Below are 20,448 nucleotides of genomic sequence, written 5' to 3'. Positions count from 1 at the left end.
AAACACGACCACACTCTTATCAACGTATTTTTTGGACTCGACCGGTGAACATGCCTCTCATGGAGTCTGAAGCGACCGGCTCCTCAACCGAGCCGCTTCAGCGACTGCCTTTTCCTCCCGTAACGTACTCGCATATCCTACATTGCTCCTACGACTACTGGCAACCAAAGTAAGCATTCTTGCGACTACTCGAATCTGCGGAACACATCATTGATCTCGTTATTACAGATATCGCGCGCTCACGCCAAAGTCCCGAATTATCCCTTTGACACCCGCCTTTGTCTCCTACCTCCACGCCGACGGCATCGTCCTCCCTCCAGAAAGTACCCCGCCAAACGACGATGACGACGTCGACGACTTCTCAGACGACCCCGACGCCGAAGAAGAACCCGACCCCTCAAAAGAATGGCCAGAGATCCACGAACAAGTCAAGTCCACAATCGCCGAACTCAATGGCAAAGTCACGCCGAAACTAAACTGGAGCGCTCCCAAGGACGCCACCTGGATGGCCGCAACAAACGATACCCAGTGCCGCACCCCAAATGATATCTACCTCCTCCTCAAAAGCAGCGACTTTATCACCCATGACCTTGAACACCCATTTGACCACTGCGTGCCCGATACTTCGTACTCGCCCACGCCGACCCCCAGCCCGCCAGAGGTGAAATACTCCCTCGTCCTCCGGCAATACGTCAACTTCAACCCGTCGCTCGAGTTCCGGTGTTTCGTGCGCAATCGGATTTTACTATGTATCTGCCAGCGCGACCAGAACCACTTCGACTTTCTGTTCCCGATGCGCGATATGCTACGATCCCGGATTCAGTCGTTCTTCGATGAGAAGCTGAAGGACTCATTTCCTGACTCGAGCTTCGTCTTTGACGTCTACATTCCCGCGCCACACCAGCGTGTCTGGCTAATTGATATCAACCCGTGGGCTCAACGGACGGATCCGCTCCTCTTCAGTTGGCTTGAGATTTTACGGATGAAAGACCCAGTCGGGATTCAGGAGGAAGACGACAGCGCGGAAGAACAATTCGTTCGCCTATCACTCAACACGAACGGACCAATCTCGGTGATTGAAGCCGAAAACGAGGAGTTAGAATCCGATCCAGAAGACGCCGAAAACGAGACCGAGACCAACGAAGACGACGCCCCATTACTACCTGAATTCCGACTCGTGAAGCGCGACGATCCCGAAGCTTACGCGTTCACGACGCCGCAGTACTCTGCGCATAAATTGCCCAAGGAGGTTGTTGATGCTTCGCTTACGGGACCCGGTGGGATGAGTGAGTTCTTGGGACAGTGGCAGGATATTCTTGCGAGGCAGGAGCAGGAGTCGGATACGGAGTGAGTATCAGTAGCTCAATTCGTACGTACGCATGAGACTACATCGTTACGGAATTGGATATGAGATTGCACGATAGCATTGAGACCGGAGTCTGTTAGATGGCGTTTTTGTTCTTTTGGTAGCGGTGGAAAAGTCGGTACTTTTGTTTTACAATTGAATGAAATTCCACGTTACTGCGACGAGGCTTGCCATATCTTGGCGTAAACCACCTTTGAAATTATTACATGTAGAACAAAGCATTCAATGCTTAAGCAAAAGCACCATGGTCTAAAGCTTATGCCTCTTCTCCCCCGCCGCCAACTTCCTAAACTCCTCCTGCGGAATCCCCGCCAAAAACCTCTGCAATCCACCAAACGCCTCAATCGTGTTCTGACGATCCATAACCTCCCTCCCGGGCCGGCGAATCAACTCCTTGATCCGTAACAGCGAACTCTGACTCAAATGCGGCCCCATCCGCTCATCAACCTCCTTCAGCACCTCAGCCAGAAACCCATCCGAGTCATCATTCTTCCCGCTCGGCGCCTTGAGAACCTTATTCACGAAACCCGCGCTCACTAGCTCGTCGATTGTTATACGCTTACTCTGAATAAGAGCTTCGTTGGCCTTTGCGATTCCCAGGCGTTCGACGAATGCGGCGCTTGCGCCGCCCTCCGCGACGAGGCCGAGGGATGAGAAGGGGGTTAGGATGAATGTGTGCGGTGCGGCGTAGACGAAGTCTGCTAGGGCGACGAGGGCAGCGGAGAGACCGACGGCTGGGCCGTTCAAGGCGGCGACTAGGATCTTCGAGTGGTGCGAGAAGGTATGTGTGATGTCGATGTTGTTGACGACGAAGCTGCGGAGGAGGTCGCGGCGCACGTTTGTGCCGAGGCCGGCGCCGGGGCGGACGGAGGTTACGTCTGCGCCCCTAAACAAACATTATCATCAGCGACTTAAACTCATTGAATGTGAGGGCGAGAGCGGGGGGCAGTAGGCGTACGCTGAAAAGAACCGCCCAGTGCCAGTGAGGACGGTGATGGTAATATCATCGCGCTTGTCGACTTCGCGGAGGCGCTCGCCGAGCAGGTAGTAGTGGTCTCCGCTGAGGGCGTTGAGCTTCTTGGGTTGGTTGAGGGTGATGATCGCGACGCGGTCTTTGTAGGTTAGGGTGATGTCTTGTTCGGAGGCCATATTTGCTCGTCTTTTGTTCTCTTATCTTGCGATGTCTTATCTATCGAGCCGATACGGGGTATTCTGGATTTGGAGTCGGGGTTGGAGGTAGGTTGGGGTATATCAAGTCTGGAGAGTAAGCAAGCGGTGAGAACAATCTAGCAGCGCTTGGAATTATTATAAAACAATCAAGTACCGAGCATCCTTTCTCTGGGACACTACTCCAGAAGTCCAGAGCCGTGGCTCTGCGGGGAATTGGCCGACGGACCGACAGGGCAGCCGAGGCTCAATTCATGCTGATTACTCATCACGTCGCCAGCCTACAGGACTTCGCACGTGACCGTGCTACTCTCCGCCCGCAAATGTACCTCACGTGACTTTATTAAACGGCCCGCCTGATTGGCCCGCGCCCGCGCCACTCTCTGAAGATTGTCGGAGGAGCTTCGGATTCGAGATCGGACCATCGATTAGGACTGGAAACGAACTTACAATCCCGAGAAGCAAACGCCGGTCAATCACAGTCGTGAGAGGGAGGCGCAGAGAACAAGCATTTTAGCAATACGACCTCTCCGTCCGCTTGAGTCGATCTTCGCCTCCGTCGACTCGCCGCCGTGCCGTACCGTACCATCGTCGAATACCTTGAACTTCATTCCACAACACCACACACACATCATGTCCGCCATTCTCCGCAGGCTCCAAGGGGGAAACCTCGAGATCTTCAAGGTACGGCTTTCCTCCCTCATCCGCTCCAATCCCACCCAGTCTTAATTGAATCTCTCCACCACCAACCCTCCATAAACTAACCAACTAACTAACCTCTTGCAATCAAGTTCGGCATGTACGTAATCTTCCCCATCGGCTGGATGTACTATTTCGGCACGAACCTCGACGAGCGTTTCAGCGTCCCCGGCTTCTGGCCTACAACCGAACAATCGCACAAGATCCCATTGGACAAGGAGGATATCGACAAGGAGCTCTCGCGCATGCGGATGGTTGATGCTGTTAGAAGGGAGAGGAGGGAGGCTGCGAGGGAGCGGGAATTGGCGGCTGAGTTGGCGAGGCAGCAGGCGGCGGAGCAGGGGCAGGCTCAGGCAAGTTCGGAGTAGAGGGCGGTGATATTGAGGATGAATTGGATTAGATTGGTTGGGACTTGGGGAAAAGCTGGGCCGAATGGGGATTGTTCTGTGTTGCGCAGAGTGGAACCCGCTGACTTTTGATGTTTTTTATACAATATATCCGGGTGGGAGTTTTTGGTGTCTTTACCATATCTGTACAGTATTGAACATTTGCCTGTTGTATAACACTCTTCTCTGAGCATTGTGGAGTTCGGGGAATTTTGCTGGTTGATTTTATTACATCTCAGTTCATATCATTAGAGATTCATGAATTTTCTCCAGACTGGTTACTGAAGGCGCGACAAATTCGCCAAGAGTGAGCCAAACGTTCCTGGCTGGGCCCTGCATATTCGTAGAATTTGACAATCTCGAGCCCTAGTGAACAATGATAAGAAAGCATTCTGCCCGTTGATCTAACAAAATGCCACAATGCTAACGGAAACGTAACCGAAACGCCTAGACACGAACGCCGTTTGTGCAGCTTCTCAACGCCTTTGAAGAAGCATCTCTCAACGCCAGTATCATATGGAATGAAGCCGAGCAGGCCATTGTGGGCCTAAGACGGAAACATGCAAATGATGCGGAGCACATTAGGGGTACGGGAATCGGGGAGGCAAACGAAGAACTAATGAAGAAGATAAATGGGAAAGTCGCCCATTGTATCATGAGAATAAGTGGCTCGATTTTCCTCGCTACCGACAACAAGAAAACAATATCCCGAAAAATAATGACTCGAAGAGAAGAAAACATTTATCAAGCGCTACAGCTCAGGAACTGCTGCTGCTGCTGTCGCTGCCGAATTTTGAGCCGTTTCGTACATTACTTCCAGGGTCTGAGTGCCGCTGTCACGAAAAGCTGTACTGATTGCTGCAATGCTGGTTGAGAATGGGCGTTCGCCGACCCAGTAGTAGTATAGGTGGCCGTATATCGTTCGGATGTGATCGGGTAGGTAGACGTAGATAGCTGTAAGGATCATGGAGAGGAGGGTGAGGATGATGGAATCTAGTCGCGCAAGTCAGTCGATGTCACTAGGAGATTGCGAAAAGCGGTGCGTACTGAAGATGAATTTCTCCGTAGGAGTAAGCATGTATACAGCGAAAGTCACCTCATACTGGTAGATTTTCAGGCGAACCCAGCGGATAAAGGCGGCTGCGATCCAAAGAAGCGTCATTCTGTCAGGCTACTTCGATCTGTGTTGTCCAAAGAAGCAAACGTTGTAACGAGATGGGTTCTTGACTGAGGTTGTGGTTCAAGGAATGGGCGTTCCGGAGGTTAAAGTGACAGATTGCGCAAGTGAATCTCGTTCACTAGGTGCAATGTCGGGCGAGGAGGTCAATTGTGCGCTCGAGTCGACACCATAATATAATCGATCGTGTGAGAATAAGATCCGGTCGTCTGAAGGAACACAGGACGATGAGGTGAATTCGAGAAGGCTTGCGCGTCGACAGTTGTCTGTTCAAACTGCGGATGCGGGTAGGCGAATCTGAAGGATTAGGAGTTTTAGGATGAGGAAAAATAGGCAGAGAGTAAAACAAAGGGGGAATCGGAGGCTTTAACAATAGTGGATAGGAACTCTGGAAGAATAGTAATATCTGGCCAGCGGCAAAGAATCTGCTAAGAATATCTCCTAGTCTAGGGCGAGATTGGAATCACCGGCGTTGCGTGCCAGTGGTTGAGGAGGACAAGGTCCACTTCAGGGTCCTGTCAAAAGGGATTGGCACTAGCAACGGAAGGCGCAAGTTACTCTGCTATCTCTCTTCTGATTTCAATCTCCTCTCGTATTCGTTCACTTGCCAGTATCCATTAATTCTGACTTCTTGGGAGACCAATTGCTGGTTTCACTCCCATGTCAGCACACGTAAAACACGGCCTTGGCGCCGTCAAAAACTCAACAGACTCAAAAGCCAAACAGAACAAAGCTGCTCAATGAGGGACTCGGGGTAGACAGGTTAGGAGAAACCATACGCGACGATGCAAGAAGTTTTTCCAGTGTCAAAAGTCGCATACATAAGGCATAAGACATATATCTTGCGCCCGGCAGATCTCCTGTAGGTTATCAGATAAGAATGGTTTGAGCTGCTTCAACTGCCCAACCAAATCCAACGCTCCTCCCCACATCAGCAGCTTGGGGCAGCGACCTTTTGCTTGTATGACCTCCGCGGAGTAGACTGCCAATTTACTACACTCCCGGCCATAAACCGCGCCCAATGCCTCGATAACTTTTTCGATCATGCTCGGACTCCGTCCCCTACGAGTCCTCTCCAACCTCAAGATCACTACCAAGCTCCAGTCTCTCTTGCCCATCGGCTTTCGCATCTCAACCCCCAGTCTCAGACGAACCATCTCCGCCTCCCCAACCCTCTCCGAGAAACCCCTCCCTCCGCGGATAAAGCTCGACGATGCCGACATAACCTTATCCTACCTCAAGGGCACCGGCCCGGGAGGTCAAAAAATTGTATATATATCCTATCCCTCCATTCGCTTCTCCCCGGCCTGTTGCTCTTTTCTATCCGTCTGGACCACTGCAGAATGCTAACTCTTTCAAAAATCCACAGAACAAAACCAACTCCGCTGTGCAACTAATCCACAAACCAACAAACATAGTCGTAAAATGCCAAGCGACGCGCTCCCGCTCTCAGAACGAGAAATACGCGCGCCAGATCCTCGCCGATAAAGTTGAGCAGTTCTTGAAGGGGGACCAAAGTCGCGTGGCGCTTAAGGCGGAGCGGGAGCGGAAGAAGAAGGCGAGTAAAGCGAAGAAGAGTCGGAGGAAGTATCGCGAGCTTGAGGGGAAGGGTGCAGGGGCTGAGGCGGAGGCGGAGGAAGAGGCGGGAGAGTTGAAGGGGGATGGTGAGAGTGATGCTGCGGAAAGGACGAAAGTAACTGATAGATTTACCTAGGTCATAGGGGGACTGCCTACTTGTATCCTCGGAGGGTTCACTACGGGGTATAACAACGTATATAAATAGATTATGATACACATAATGGCATCACTTAAATATTTGCCCTATAATAGAGGGGCGTCCATGGTATTCTGGTCTCCTATCTCGAAACTACATCTCACGCAATATAACTGCTGAGCACCGCCTTGGCCTGGTCACCTAATCGCTCCTGGGCAAATCCGGAGATCCCCCCGCCGAGCTTCTGGTCTGCCTCTTTCAGGTATTTCCCAACCCAGGCCTTAAGATCCGCTCCCGTGTCCGGCCAGGGATCTCTGACCTGCGGCCGCACTGTGACAAGAGCTGTGAATCCAACACCAAACGCCATATCTTCAACATCATGCTCTGCAATGATGTCGTCCTTGCTAGCAGGCAGTGGAGGAAGCTCCAAGAGCTTGAGGAGAGCTTCGCATGTGAAACCCCATCCCTTCTTGTACTTGTTGGCGAAGGCCTCGGAGTTAGCCAGCGTCTTAGTGAACGATAGTACAGCGGTCTTGCGGTCCAGCGGGCGCGCAAGCTTTTGTGATTCCGGAAGGATGACGTTCAGATATAATTGAACGTAGAGACTGATGGCAGTCAGCGTCTGATTGGGAAAAATTAAGGTAAAGCCAAACTTACCCCTCTTGCACTTTATCGATGACTTGGATAACGAAATCTGCGCTGTAGCCCTTGGCATCGTTGGCGCACATGAAGTGGTAGAACCGCACGAACCGGAGCGTAAGACTCTCGGTTTTGTGATTCTGAAGGCGAGTAAGAATGATCTGCATGATATCACCAAAGAACGGTTCAAGCGTGGCACTGGAGGCGATGTCAGCACGGTGAATTAAGCTAATTTGTATAAGTTAACATACGATGGGAAGTGTTCGATCACAGATTCCAAAAGATCGAACCCGTAGCTTTCATTAGTCCTGGAGGACAACAGCTTCTGGAAGATACCAAGCGTGTTGATAAGCTGGTTGTTCTCCGCAATGTGCTGCGAGCCCCGAGCAATGATGGATGATAGAAGTCGCACAAGGGCAGGAATATTACCCTTGGACTCCCACACCTGCGGTGCAAGGATAGGAGCAATTAGGCTCTGGTAATAGGCTGGTAATGTTCCTGACGGGTTAGCTTCAAGGAGGGCAGCGAAAAGCTGGAAGATGTATGGGACAAATTCCTGTACATCACCCTGCAGGATGGAGGAGAAAGGGGGGTAAAGAGCTTGTTCAAGCTTGTCGGGATTCGAAGGAGCAGCGAACCTGCTGCTGTCAGTAAACAGCGCAGGGTCATTTTTCAAACGTCAAAACTTACCGGATAAACGCCCCCATTGTCTCAAAGTGATAGTAGTAAAACCTCGGGTTGCTTGGGTTCTCACTGATCACCTTAGTGATGTTGATCAGATGTTTTAGCACGTTATCTGTAATGGGAACCACAGCCTCCTTGATCACAATCAGGACTCTCATGGCACATTTCATGATGAACTCGTTCTCTTGTACTTTTTGAGGGGCTGGGTCCTTCTGGATCAGAGAGAAGATATGCTCCAGTAGGTCCTTTGCAAGAGGTTTGATCGTGTCTGGTGAGATGGTGGGCTGTCCTTGGTTATCAGTGAAGTACAGTACTCGCTCAACTGCAATCGCGGCGTATGTGTAGACGACAAAGTTGGAAGAAGCAAGGTGGTTCACCAACAAGGGAAGCACTTCTTGCCACTGCTCCTTTGTCACGATGCTGCGGAAGAGGTATAGATATTTGATAGCATCAACCTTGAGAATCGGATGTACCCCTTCTCCAGAAACCAAGTCTGCGGCAAGGTGTTTCTGGAAGTAATCCGTAACGCTGATGAGGCTGTTGGTGGCTGTGACTCCGTGACTGGCGGTTGCAACACCCTTGGCTGCGATCGCGATGAAGAGATAGGTTGCAGTATCTTTGGCCTTCCAGTTCAACTGTGGAGACTTTCCGTGCTCGCTCAGGTAGTGCTCGATGTATTGGAACACTGCCTTCGTAACTGACGCCTCGAAGTTGTTGTTCAGTTGCTTCAAGAAATCTGTAGCGGCACGCCGTCTTGTATCGCTGTCCGAACCCTCTAGGTCCCGGCGGATGAACTCAATCGGTTCATCCTCGAACAATTCTTCATCCGACTCACGAAGGCTGACATTTGGCAAGATGACCTTTTCAATGACTTGGGCAAGTGTGCCTTCTGCTTGGAAGACCTGTGCATGTTGGGGCATTCCGGCGATCGAAGTCAAGAACTTTAATGCCCGGCTAACGAGGATATCATACTTTGTTTCTTGTCCAATCGTGGTGAGGAAGTTCCAAGAGCTCTCCACGAATTGTTGGATGTACTGCTGGAACTCGTCCGCGTATTTCTGCACGTAGAGTGTTAGAACCTCGAAGATCCCGGCCCGGGTGAATTCTAGTTGGCCGGATTCGGCGTCGTCATCCGTGTGAAGAAGTTGGTTATCGTATGTCAAGTACTTGAGTAGGAGCTGTGCTATCCCGCTCATGTTCTCTTCAAACATTGGAGGAAGATCATGGCAAGAAAGATCGTACATCAGCTTGATCATCAGATTGAGCTGCGTGAATCCTTGGGTTAGTTGTTCTTTGTTTGACTTGTTCGCTTCGAGGTAGGTATCCAGTCCCTGCACGACATGATTAGTTGATCAGCAGGCTCGGCTTGTGGTCATAGGGAGCGCACCTGAAACAGAGTCAAGAACGGGTTGCCAAATCTCTCGAGAACGTGATTGATTTCTATATATAGCTCATCCGATCGGAACAGCGGTCTCCATCTCTTGAAGATAGAGTGCGCGACTTGAAGGACGCCGATGTTGGCCGGGGGGTTATCGGGTTGGAGTTTTGAGACAAGATCCTAGAAAGTCAGTGTCTTGACGACGAGGGGTTGGATTAAGCTATCAAACTTACATTGACAAGCGTATCCCAGCGCTCCCAGAAGTCACTGTCGGCAATCACACTGACAGCCTCTCCCAACTGCGTCTGAATACCCTGCGGTACGGAAATCATCAAGTTGATGAGCTCTTGTTTAATCGTCCCAACCACTTCCTGTGGAAGCTTGTAGTTTCCGTCCTCATCGGTCCAGTTTCTTTTGATGAAGTTTTTGAAAAATAAGGCACTGGCAAGACGAGTATTGTATGGATAAGTCCCGGATGCCGTGATCTGAAGAAGCGATATGGAGAAGTTCGGGTTGCTCTCTTGTTGACGAAGAGCGAGTTCGGCTATTGAATGTTAACGACCGCTCCTTAAAAACCAACATAAATGCACCTCTGGAGTTGCGCCTGAATATACCATGGTTTCTTACCTTGCTTATTTTGTCTGGGATCCAAGCTCGCCTCGAGGAGCTGGGCAACAGCCCCAAGACCCTCAGCCATTGTTTGGAGGGGAAATATGTACTAGGAGATGCAAAGAGGGGGGGGTTATGGAAGAGAGTTAGGTTTCGGAATATATGCGGATAAGGTGTATTGATGAATGTTCTTCGGCGGATTCTCCTCGCAGATGTGCTCAACAACAAAAATGAGCCAGAGACAAGCTCATTCCTGGACAGGCAGTTTGTTTGGCGGTTGCTTTGGAATTATTTCCAGGCGGTGAGAGCAGGTCCGCGGGGTGATTCTGCCGTCAGGTGACTTCCACGGAATCAAACTTTTCCGGTTCTCCGCCCGCCAGATCACCGGCCAGCTGGTCAGTGCTCGGAGGGGGAAACGCTCTTTAGCGGAGCTTCATGAGCCTGACCATACCATCTCGTTCTTTCCTCGTCTGGCGTCTGGATGAGTGCTACTTCTACAAAGATCTTGGTTTTTTTAAGGCACCCAGTCCTCCTCTATCTATCTGGAGCAACGTCTTTCCTTTCTTCATGTACCGGTTTTTCGACACAGCCACTCTTAGGTACTGCGGCTCTTATCTCTTAGCATTGGGATTCAAGCCTGCTGCTCTTCGTCATCGTTCACCCACTTGATGCTGGAGGCCGCTCCTTAACTCTGTCCATGGTACGTCTGAATGGGTTATATGGCTTACCAAGAGTCTTTGGATGGCTATAGATAAATCGCGTCTCTCATGACGCTATTTAGAAGCCCTTATCGCTAATCAAGCCGCTCTCATCCAGCTTCTTATATAATCCTTTGACTCAAATCGACGTCTACCTATATACCCTTTCGCATCCGCTGGGACGCATGCCTCCTGACGATGCTACATTCTCACTACGTTCTAAGTACTCAACATCTAGCTTTGCAGGCGTCTTGAGGTCATTAAGCGCTTCCCGGACGAAGCCATCTTCCGCCGCGTCATTATCCGATAGCAGTGATCCTTTCTACCAGCACACGGATGGACAGACAAGTGGTTGGAGCGCAATAGGGATTGACTCAATGCATCGTGGAAGTGTCGTGTCTAGCTCTTCGGATGCTTCGGGGACGCGGGAATTTGATGCATCCGTTAAGGCGTTGGCGCAAAAACAAAATCTGAACCATGCCTGTGACGAAGCGGAGCAAGTGGTTAAATCATTTCAATATTACTCCTTGGAACAAGCTCTTGGACTTTGGGAAGCCGGCTCTCATTTGATACACAATGCGGGATCTTCCGAGGCTCGACGCAGCGGCTCCTTGCTGCTAGTGGCACTGGCATGTCGCCAGGATCTTTCTCCTGCAGCGCGGCGCACCGTCTTTGAGATCATTTCCTCCTCGTCAGAATCTGATGTTATCCCAGCTCGGGCGCAATCACTGATAGCGTTGTCAGATCATGGCAGGCGTTTGGAATTCTCTACTTCGTCTCTCCTGCCACTGATATCCTCATTCATCGTTCCGCTTTACGAAGTCATCTCCTCGGCGAGGGCGAAGGCGAGAAAAGCCAAACCTGGCAAATTGAATGGCCTTGAATACGATTCTGTACTGGATGATCTTTTACAATTCGCGGTTGACCTCATCACACTACAGCGAAAACAACCAGAGAGCGACGAGGTTCAGGAGCTGCTGGATCAAGTCTTCATCGTTTGCAGGAAGACGAGTGTTGCTGCTGACATCAAGCAGTCTTTGGCTGTAATCGATGCAGTAATTTTGTACGGAGATGTCCCTGACGGAAGCTTTGCACCTATGCTTGAACTACTATGTAGTATCCATGCCTCCGTGAAAAACCTCTCTGGCCCTACGGCAAGGGCTGTTCGCAATTTGGCAAAGTCAAGGAGAAAATTTGAAATGGTGGACACGCTCCATTCGTTCTTGCTAGAGTCAACTGGGGAACACAGTCAAAACCTCAACGTGTTACGTGGCGCCGTTTTCGTTTTCGCCGACCTTATTCGCGCGTATGGCCAGGATGGCATAGTGCAACTTCAGTTCGAAGCTTTGATGGACTCTCTTCAAATAGTCGTCAAAAAGAACGATGGTCGATTAGAAGCGGACATTCTGGAACTCTGTTTGAACACACTGGACGGAGAATTTGCCCAAGTAACTCTGACACAAAATTGGACAGGGTTTGTCAAGGTCTTGAATCTCTGCTCTGCCAGAATTGTTGAAGAATCTGGAGCTGCCGCTCCTAACCCCACTCTCAGCCCTGAATCCCCGCAGTCGAGGGGCAGTGTCATCGATGATATCAAACCAAACATCTTGGCCAACATCGTACAAATCGCATCCGCCGTGGGATCCCTCTGGGACAGTCTGAACAGCCAGCAGATCGTGGAAATTACGAACTTTCTATCTAACGTTTGCCAGCACATTGAGCCAACACAGGCCGAGCTGATCCTTAACACAATGAGGGCTGAGAAGCTATGCGGTCCTCAAACATCAGGATGGGTTCAAACTTGCCAACAAGTGATTAAGTGTTTCATCCGCGACCGTAGTAAGCCAGCTGAAATTCGAATCGCGGCTCTGGAAACTTTAAAGGAGGCTTTTACGAGCTACGAGTCTTTGGTCCTTTTTCACAAAGAGTGTCTCATGAAACTCATGCTAGAGACCTTCAGTGATGAGGATAACATGCCGTTTCTGGAATCACTGATATCTTTCATCGTCGACAACATCGTTCCCTCCTGTGATGATACTATCTTCGAATCTCTGATAAGTACCATCAGTTCGCCAATGACTAAAGATGTGAACATAGCGCAACCCGAGTCTCTTCCAGTGTCATCCCCGGAGAGTCGCTCGTCGAGTTTCACGCTAGAAGTCTCTCTAGCCAACGTCTGCACTATGGGTCTGGTGAAAATGTTCTTGAGGGCACTGAACCTATCAGCAGCCAAGGCAGTGACGATCTATGAAGCACTTTTGAGGATAGCAGAGTCTCCTGATCGGCCTCTGGACGCTCGCTTGACCTCGCTCAAGATGCTTTTTAGGCTCCGATGCGATTCCTCGGGCTCTATCATTGTTATATCGGTTCCAGAGGATGACTTTAGAATGAGTGTATCCGGCCGCAATGTTGACACCGGATCTTTATCGAATGAATTGGAAGATGCAGCCAGCGACAATATTGCAGACAATGATTTTGGCCTATCGGTACCCCAAAGAAAACATCCAAACCGTGCGATATCGTCCAGTGCGCTATCCAGGTCTACAGGGCGCAGCGCAAGCTATTATTCCCAGCGTCTACCGAAGCTGTCTCATCCTATATGGGCATATACCGACCCGCAAGTTCTGCCTGAAGAGCCTCCAGACGGATCCAGTCCGTTCTTATATGCCCATGCGACGCCAAACGCCTCAAGTGAACAAGATCCCGAGAAATTTACTCAAACAATCGCATTAAAAGCGAACGTTTGGCTTGAATCGATCATCATGTTGCTTCAGCGTGAAACCAACTGGGACATTTATAGCTATGTCCTCACTCATCTCGCACCTCAGCTTCAGAACAAAGATCTCTTCGATAGCGCAGTTCCTCAGATCAAGCTGCTCCGCAGCATCTTGTGCGACCAGATAAAAAACGAGTCTTTCCGTGAGCCACCGGTCAACACTGGAGTGAAAAAATCTGACGTTGCTGGCTACATATTTGATTCTCTGTGCGTGCTAATAAGCTACCACGAGCATTTCGCAAAGAGCGAAGAGGATGAACTCGTACGTTCGTTCATGAATGGGATCATCGGCTCTTGGGGAGGCACTTCTCGCGGGTGTATTCATGCACTTTCCGTCTGTTGCCATGAGATACCACTGTCTGTGACAAAAGCTCTGAACGGAATTCTCGATAAAATCTCCAAGGTCATTACCCTGTCCAACCTTGCTGTTCACATACTGGAATTCCTGGCGCTACTTGCACGATTGCCTGAAGTTTATATCAATTTGCGAGAGGATGAGATTCGCACGGTTTTTGGTATATGTATCCGGCTTTTGCAGACTTCGCGAGAGCATAGACTCAAACCTTCTGAATCACCGACCCGAACTCCTCAAGGTGCTACAAGAACGGGCAGCGTTGTCCGCGAGAACGCTGGTCTTTCTGGCAGCGAGGCATCTGACCCACCAGCTCCTGACCCTATGTCTACATACATCTATACTTCGACACATCATGTGATGGTGTTTTGGTTCTTGTCACTAAAACTTCAAGATCGAGCAAAACTTGTCAATTGGATAACGAGCAGATTGATCTTCACGAACGAGCACGGAAAAGAAACAGTGGAAGAGCAGAGTCAAGTATTCCTTGATCTCATGCAAAGGGCTGCATTTTCAGACTTGGGCGAGACCATCCCGTTTGCCACATTTCCGCCATCTCCTGAAGATGGAATAGCTGTGAAGAAGTCGTGGATTGTGGGCATGAGCATAGTCACAGTAGAGACCGCTGGCGTTTCAGGCTTGACGCAAATCACCAAGAGACAAGCATCGGGAACAACTTATGCTATGTATCAACAACGCACTGCACCTGTCCTTCCTCATCAGGTCCCGGCAACGCATGATGCTCATCTGCATCCGGATGATATGCGCACCAATGTCTTACCCAGCCATATCATGCTTCAATTGACGTCGACAGCTTTCCCGACACCGACCACAATTCAGCCCATCCCCCTACCAGACGACGACATGACACGTCGGGCGCTGAGCACATTTGACCGTAACGATATTGTTGATGGTCACAAAATTGGCGTCATCTACATTGACGATGGCCAGACTACAGAGGCGGAGATCCTTGCCAACACCGTTGGCAGCCCCGATTATGAGTACTTCCTTTCGGGCCTTGGCACCAAGGTGTCGCTCAGAGAAGCGAGATTCAATACACAGGGTCTGCACGCTGAAACAGACGGAGAGTTCACCTACGCCTGGCGTGATCGTGTCACAGAAATCGTTTACCATGTCACGACGATGATGCCCACCAGCTTTGACAACGACCCGTCATGTGTTCTCAAAAAGAGTCACATTGGAAACGACTTTGTGAACATCATCTTCAACCATTCCAACACTCCGTTCGACTTCAATACTATACCCTCGCAATTCAACTTTTTTAACATTGTCGTCAGCCCTGTGTCACGACTCACAAAAGGGGACAGAGCATCTAAACCTGAAAATATGTTCTACTCCGTTAGGGTTATGAGCAAGCCCGGGTTCCCGGAAATATCGCCTGCTGCGTCACCTAAAATCATTTCTGGCAAAAACCTTGCACCGTTTGTGCGCATTCTAGCACTGAATGCTTCAGTGTTTTCCCTCGTTTGGAACAGTCAGGGCGAACATATCTCATCCTGGCGCAACAGATTGCGCGAGATTAAGAGATTACGCGAGCGAATGATGGAATCCCAGTCTCAGGCTGCGGATACCCTCGACGTCACCTATCCGACTCAACGGCGCAACACTAAAGCGAGCATATTCTCGGAAGAAGTACCTGTGCGCACCAGCGCAGGGAGATCCGAGCTTTCCACGGATTGGGATGCAACAGCAAACTCTAATATTCTTCAGAATCTAGACTTTGCGCGTTGGGCAAGGTGAACGACGTCTGAAGCTAGCTTCTTCGCTGTGCCCACAGCGTTCGTCGCCCCGTCTCCAGCAACCTCTCCATCTACTGCCGATCTTCGTACAGCTGTCTTCATCATCGACCCTCCAAATCACACACAAAAATCACGAGCATACATTCTGACGTGAACTCAAAATAGATCCCTGCTACATTACGACTTAGTTCTGACGCGTTACTCCCCATTTTTTTTTTTTACTTTGAATGTATACCTACGTACTGTACAGGAGTTGGCTGGATTTTAAAAAAGCGAAGCTAGATGGAGCGATACGATACGACTCAAAAGTTGATTTTGATTTATGAAGGAAATGACGGACACTGAAAAGTTTGTGTTTTGATTGTTTCGATATGACTTGATGACAGCGGTGTTTCATTCCTTATTCCCCCTCTACTGCCTGTTTATCTGTGACTTCTTCCTTTTATTTTCACTTATGTGATACATCTACGTGATCTCAAAAAATTGGGGCGGTCTGTATGAGGTCGATGATTGTGTCCTACCTAGTACCTACACTACCTGCTTTTACTACTACTCCAGCTAGAGTCGGAATATCAGATGGAATTCCTCGAACATGATTATGTTTGGATTTTGGTATCTTCATTTTGTCCTTTTTTTCATTAAGAATTCTATTTCGATTAGACAGCAATACAACAGAAAATACTAAACAAATGCAAATGCAAATGCGCGATATATGTACATCGAGGATATGGCGGGATCCCATCCCATCCCGTCACCAAGCCACTGCAAGCCATGCATGAATAAAATGATACCAGTATATGCACAGAAACTGCCAACGTCTTATATATAGATAAGCATGTAGGCCATCAAAATGGATAGGGAACAATAATAGAGGGGGAAAAAAAGCTTCCTTCCTTACTTGCTTGACATTAGGAAGGTAAGAAACGGCCTGCCTCCCCCCTTTATCTCGGTAGTAGTAGTGTGTCACAAACTGGCTACCACCCAAAAATCTCCCCAACGCTAAGCGTACTCCAGCGCACCCCAGCAACCGAGAACAGAATCATAACGACATCAACAACACCCAGGACAAGCGCCCCAAGCATCCACCTGGGGCTAAAGATGCGGTAGAGCATAAGATGGCGCCTCAGATGGCCGGCCCACATCGTCGTCGCAAGATTAATCGTCGCGAAGTAAAGGATGAATGTAGTAACCGCCTGAGCAACATCAGAAAGGAGCCTGAGGCCCGGTTTCTTAGGAGTCGAGTTCTTGTCGTGCAGCTGGAGGGGCCGTTTCCAGAGGGCTGTCAGTGGGACGGCGATGGCGGTAAGGATCTGCGCGCCGAAGGTATTGAGGATGACGAGGAGTGGTGACCACGGGTATGAGACTGTCGTTAGTGGGATGAAGGCTGTTTCCCACTGGACTGAGGAGATGACTGCCTGGTGGCCCGTTTTGAAGTAGTAGAAGGAGCCGAGGAGGGCGAGGACGATGGGGCCGATGGGGGAGTTCGAGGTGACGAGGGCGTTCGCGTCGAGGATTTCGAGGAGGGAGAGGATTTGCCAGAGGCAGAGGGCTGTTGTGCCTTGGCCCATGGGCTTTTGCATGAGGGTTATGGCGAGGCAGAAGTTGATTGTGAGGAAGAAGAAGCGGGTTCCGTGGACGTTGCCGAAGCCGAGGATTGTGACTGTTGTTCGGGGGAGTTGTTGGTCGGCGGCAGGAGTCTGCGCGGCGCGCTTGGTGGGCGGTTCCGGGTCTGAGTTGTTGTTTTGCGCGACGTTGATGCTGACGCAGGGCTTTGAGTAGATGAATGCGGTTGTGCCGGCGGCGAAGGCGAGGCCGAGGACAAGCTGGGCTAAGAATACTCGTATTGATTTTAGGGCTTCCTCGCTTAGGGGTAGCCAGCCCTTGCCGTCGCTTTCTTCGAGCACCCAGAAGATTGCAGTGACGGAGAGTCCGAGGCGGAAACCGACGCCAATCCATAGACTGGCTGCTCCTTCGTATGATTTCGATCCATTGTAGAAGCCCTTGATGACTGTTGGCAGGATAAGCATCACGAGGAAAGGTATAGCCAGTTGCCAAGGAGCGGACGTCGAGGACGTGCTGGATGCATAGTAAGTCGAGCGACAGAATGGCATTTGTTCTTCGCGGCAAAGGCGAGACAGAGACGATATTCTGCCCAGGATGATGAAGACAATTGAATGATATACCCCGAGAACTCGGTCCATAGTTGTTTGTTGCCGCATTGAGGAGACGCCAGCAAGAACACCGAATGTGCAAAGGAAAAAGAGCAGAATCTCATCTTCCCAGATTGTATATGAGTTAGATGCAAAGCCGATAGACTGGCTGACTGTGAAAATGACAGCAAGCCAGCCCCAGAGGGAGTTGGGAAGTGGCAATGACAGGCGTTGAGGGTTACCAAAAATCGCAGTCGAGGCTCCGATAATGCTTCCGACGGCCGCCAGGAGAGCCGCTGATTCGAGCACCTTCATCTCAGTCACACTAAGAACGGCCAATAGAGCGCCAGCCGCAGCGCCCAATCCAGTTCCCAGCCCCAAGCGCGAGAGAAGAGGACACATGAGCTCCGTTCGGTCAGATCGCACACCGCGGGCATAGAACACCAGTAGAACAAGGCCTGCAAAGAGAACTGCGATACCTTGGATCATGCTTGGCACATCAAAGCTCGCCCATAGTCCCCGGCAAATTTGGAGAGTATCCCTTTGGTACTGCTTATAGGCCTCATTCACTGCAACCATTCTCTTCGAACTGAGTTTGCCTTTTTGGGCCTGCCATTGTTTCTCTGCCATCTCCCAATATTCCAGCGATCGAGACTCCTCGCCGTCATCCGAGCCACGGGTTTTCGCGTATTCTTGTTGATACCGTTTTATCTGTGCGGAAGTTAGGCGATTCACGGTGACTAAATTACTCCAGTCACTTCCACTAGGCCCGGCAAAGGCTTCCTCAATCGGTGATCCTAGGTTATTGAATGGAATGGGAAGGCCGAGCAGCAACGAGAGAGTAGGCACAAGGTCAATCTGCGGAACAAATCTCTCTCGGGCGTACTTGGGTGGCACAACGGTTTCCTTCCTGGTGCGGCCGAATATTTTCTTCTTTGAATACATCCATAATGCAGCATCAACCTCATCGTCCGATTCGCCGCCGTGATCTCCTTTCGAGTCCATTCCATGATCACCCATCACAACTAGCAAGGTACTGTCGTCGATCTTAGAGATGAGGTCCCGGATTACCTGGTCCATCTGGTTCAGCTTCGCTGCCATGGCGGGATGATTAGGACCATATCGGTGGCCAGCGTGATCGACACCAAGGTAGTGTCCGAATATCACATCCCATTTTGTGTAGTTCTGGGGTTCCAGGAGAGGAAACAAGTGTTCGTTAACACCGTTGTCAACAGTATGCAAATCCCATACGTTGAATGAATCGAACGGCCGCGTAAGGTTGGCGTCGAAATAACCAGGAAAAAGAGCATGCCAGGTGTCGTCACCAAGGTGAACAATGCTCTTTCCTGCCGCGTGGAGCTGGGCAATGAGGTTGTCTTCGTCAATTGCTGTCCCGGCGAAGTTGGATCCCGCATCGACAAACGTGGGGAGTGTGCCAGTAGTCAAGCCCTTCAACCGCTGCAGCGTAGTAGTCGGTGGATCCGCAATGAACGGAAGGAGGAAAGCGTTCTGAGGAGTATTGATCGCAGTCTCGTACAGCACCGGTATGTTGTCGTGGAATAAGTGAGGGTCTTCGGATTCTGCAGTGGGTGCAAACGGAACGGTAAAGTCGTAGCGCAAAGCGTCAATTATTATCACAATGGCCTTGTCGAATGACTTTTGGTGCCAGCACTCATTGCGCGGCGACTGTTCTAGTAGAGGCGAGTCGCTGAAAGGAAGAACATCACAGGAGGACTTGTTTTCCAGGACCATTCGAGTGAGGAGGAAGCCCTTGGTAAAGAAGAAGATGCCAACAATATGTATGAACCTATCAAAAGAGATGGCATTAGATTTCCTTGCTAGGAATACCAACCACAGTCAATCGGAAAGCTCACAATATCCAGACGAATACACCGAGTAAACTTAGATGCTTAGATTTAAACTCCACCTCCAGCTCCTTCACATAACTGTCCTTCGACTTGTTCTTATTCGCCAGTTGAGACTGCATACCAGAGAGCGCCTTCTGTGCCCTTCGAGGGTCCGAGGACCACGCTGACGGATCCATTATTGCTGTTCAGGGCTTCGTGCGCCCAATTCGGGGATCTCGGATCCGTTGTGGACAGGTTTCGCGACCAAATTTCTACCGAAATATCACAGTTCGTGGTGTGCGAATCTCAGAGCCCCCAAACGACGCGGTCATCGAAACGAGGGCAAAGTCGAAGTTTGTCCTTCCTGTTCCCGCGGAGTTCCCCTTGTGAGCTGTATGCAGATTCTTGGCGTCGACCTCCGGTTTAACAGACTGAGAAGCTCATTATCGCGGCCGCAGCTCCTTCTGATACACCGGATATAGTTGATTTGCGGAGAATAGGGGTTGGTGCAGCGCAATTGCAGAATGCAGACAGCGGACAGGTGGACGTAGCTTAAAAAGTTGCCCGTGACGTGGGGGACTCGGCGCTTTCGGCAGCTCTCTCTACGGAATTGGCGCGTACTCATTGGCTGGAGCGGCTCGGATCATCGAAAAGCCCTGGCAGGGTGGGTCATTTCTAAACTGGGAGAATTGCTTAGAACATCCCAATAGTTGACCCGGAGTCAGGGGAAAGGGAAAGTCCACGAACCAATGGATTCATAAAGTAGCAATTGAATTGCGGATTAAAGTGCCTCTAGAGGCGTGTAGGTACATTCATCTGGGCTCACACCTGCAGGGCGGCCGTTCAATGTGTAGCTATGACTAAGTACATACATTATCCAGGGATAAGTCACCGGGAAAGGGACCGCGAAGGGTAGTAGTAAAGTAAGTAACAGAAGAATGGAAGAGAAGCCACCGCGAAAAACACGATGACCAAGGCTTCAACAAAAACAGGACGTAACTCTCCCCAACCCTAGGGACGTGGCAGGGTGGAGAGCATGAGTGACA

The 20,448-nt window shown here is 50.3% G+C and overlaps 8 protein-coding genes across 8 annotated transcripts; 4 read left to right on the top strand and 4 right to left on the bottom strand.

Moving 5' to 3' along the window:
* Nucleotides 1-17: 17 nt before the first annotated feature.
* Nucleotides 18-1,482, top strand: cdc123 (cell proliferation protein CDC123). The gene is made up of 2 exons (XM_073758261.1): nucleotides 18-169; nucleotides 229-1,482. Exons 1-2 carry the CDS (start codon nucleotides 51-53, stop codon nucleotides 1,349-1,351), a joined length of 1,242 nt encoding a protein of 413 aa, XP_073614298.1. The 5' UTR covers nucleotides 18-50; the 3' UTR covers nucleotides 1,352-1,482.
* Nucleotide 1,483: 1 nt separating this feature from the next.
* On the bottom strand, nucleotides 1,484-2,732 carry BDV17DRAFT_266299 (dodecenoyl-CoA isomerase). The gene is made up of 2 exons (XM_073758260.1): nucleotides 2,325-2,732; nucleotides 1,484-2,252 (listed from the first exon to the last, which is right to left on the bottom strand). Exons 1-2 carry the CDS (start codon nucleotides 2,513-2,515, stop codon nucleotides 1,616-1,618), a joined length of 828 nt encoding a protein of 275 aa, XP_073614297.1. The 5' UTR covers nucleotides 2,516-2,732; the 3' UTR covers nucleotides 1,484-1,615.
* A 434-nt stretch (nucleotides 2,733-3,166) lies between these two features.
* Nucleotides 3,167-3,600, top strand: BDV17DRAFT_292459 (uncharacterized protein; the record flags this gene model as incomplete). Its single annotated transcript, XM_073762372.1, has 2 exons — nucleotides 3,167-3,217; nucleotides 3,325-3,600. 2 exons carry the CDS (start codon nucleotides 3,167-3,169, stop codon nucleotides 3,598-3,600), a joined length of 327 nt encoding a protein of 108 aa, XP_073614296.1.
* Nucleotides 3,601-4,369: 769 nt separating this feature from the next.
* BDV17DRAFT_292458 (serine palmitoyltransferase small subunit family protein) lies at nucleotides 4,370-4,780 on the bottom strand (the record flags this gene model as incomplete). Its single annotated transcript, XM_073762371.1, has 2 exons — nucleotides 4,370-4,611; nucleotides 4,666-4,780. 2 exons carry the CDS (start codon nucleotides 4,778-4,780, stop codon nucleotides 4,370-4,372), a joined length of 357 nt encoding a protein of 118 aa, XP_073614295.1.
* Nucleotides 4,781-5,099: 319 nt separating this feature from the next.
* Nucleotides 5,100-6,566, top strand: BDV17DRAFT_123723 (peptide chain release factor family protein). The gene is made up of 2 exons (XM_073754038.1): nucleotides 5,100-6,064; nucleotides 6,165-6,566. The coding sequence occupies exons 1-2, from the start codon at nucleotides 5,840-5,842 to the stop codon at nucleotides 6,507-6,509; spliced, it is 570 nt and encodes a 189-aa protein (XP_073614294.1). The 5' UTR covers nucleotides 5,100-5,839; the 3' UTR covers nucleotides 6,510-6,566.
* Nucleotides 6,567-6,584: 18 nt separating this feature from the next.
* BDV17DRAFT_266294 (putative chromosome segregation protein Cse1) lies at nucleotides 6,585-10,065 on the bottom strand. Its single transcript, XM_073758259.1, has 7 exons — nucleotides 9,838-10,065; nucleotides 9,444-9,754; nucleotides 9,220-9,390; nucleotides 7,839-9,163; nucleotides 7,400-7,786; nucleotides 7,167-7,346; nucleotides 6,585-7,114 (listed from the first exon to the last, which is right to left on the bottom strand). The coding sequence occupies exons 1-7, from the start codon at nucleotides 9,905-9,907 to the stop codon at nucleotides 6,670-6,672; spliced, it is 2,889 nt and encodes a 962-aa protein (XP_073614293.1). The 5' UTR covers nucleotides 9,908-10,065; the 3' UTR covers nucleotides 6,585-6,669.
* A 60-nt stretch (nucleotides 10,066-10,125) lies between these two features.
* Nucleotides 10,126-15,664, top strand: BDV17DRAFT_123673 (putative GTPase activating protein (Tsc2)). Its single transcript, XM_073754037.1, has 2 exons — nucleotides 10,126-10,519; nucleotides 10,636-15,664. Exon 2 carries the CDS (start codon nucleotides 10,703-10,705, stop codon nucleotides 15,404-15,406), a length of 4,704 nt encoding a protein of 1,567 aa, XP_073614292.1. The 5' UTR covers nucleotides 10,126-10,519; nucleotides 10,636-10,702; the 3' UTR covers nucleotides 15,407-15,664.
* A 599-nt stretch (nucleotides 15,665-16,263) lies between these two features.
* Nucleotides 16,264-20,327, bottom strand: BDV17DRAFT_123634 (mannose-ethanolamine phosphotransferase GPI13). Its single transcript, XM_073754036.1, has 3 exons — nucleotides 20,150-20,327; nucleotides 19,430-20,077; nucleotides 16,264-19,362 (listed from the first exon to the last, which is right to left on the bottom strand). The coding sequence occupies exons 2-3, from the start codon at nucleotides 19,597-19,599 to the stop codon at nucleotides 16,380-16,382; spliced, it is 3,153 nt and encodes a 1,050-aa protein (XP_073614291.1). The 5' UTR covers nucleotides 19,600-20,077; nucleotides 20,150-20,327; the 3' UTR covers nucleotides 16,264-16,379.
* Between the last annotated feature and the right edge of the window lie 121 nt (nucleotides 20,328-20,448).

The sequence above is a fragment of the Aspergillus undulatus genome, assembly GCF_047715775.1.
Source record: "Aspergillus undulatus strain CBS 261.88 unplaced genomic scaffold BDV17scaffold_33, whole genome shotgun sequence".
Taxonomy (NCBI): Eukaryota; Fungi; Ascomycota; class Eurotiomycetes; order Eurotiales; family Aspergillaceae; genus Aspergillus; species Aspergillus undulatus.
The sequence above is the reverse complement of the archived record's forward strand: the minus strand, read 5'-3'. Positions and strand labels throughout refer to the sequence as shown.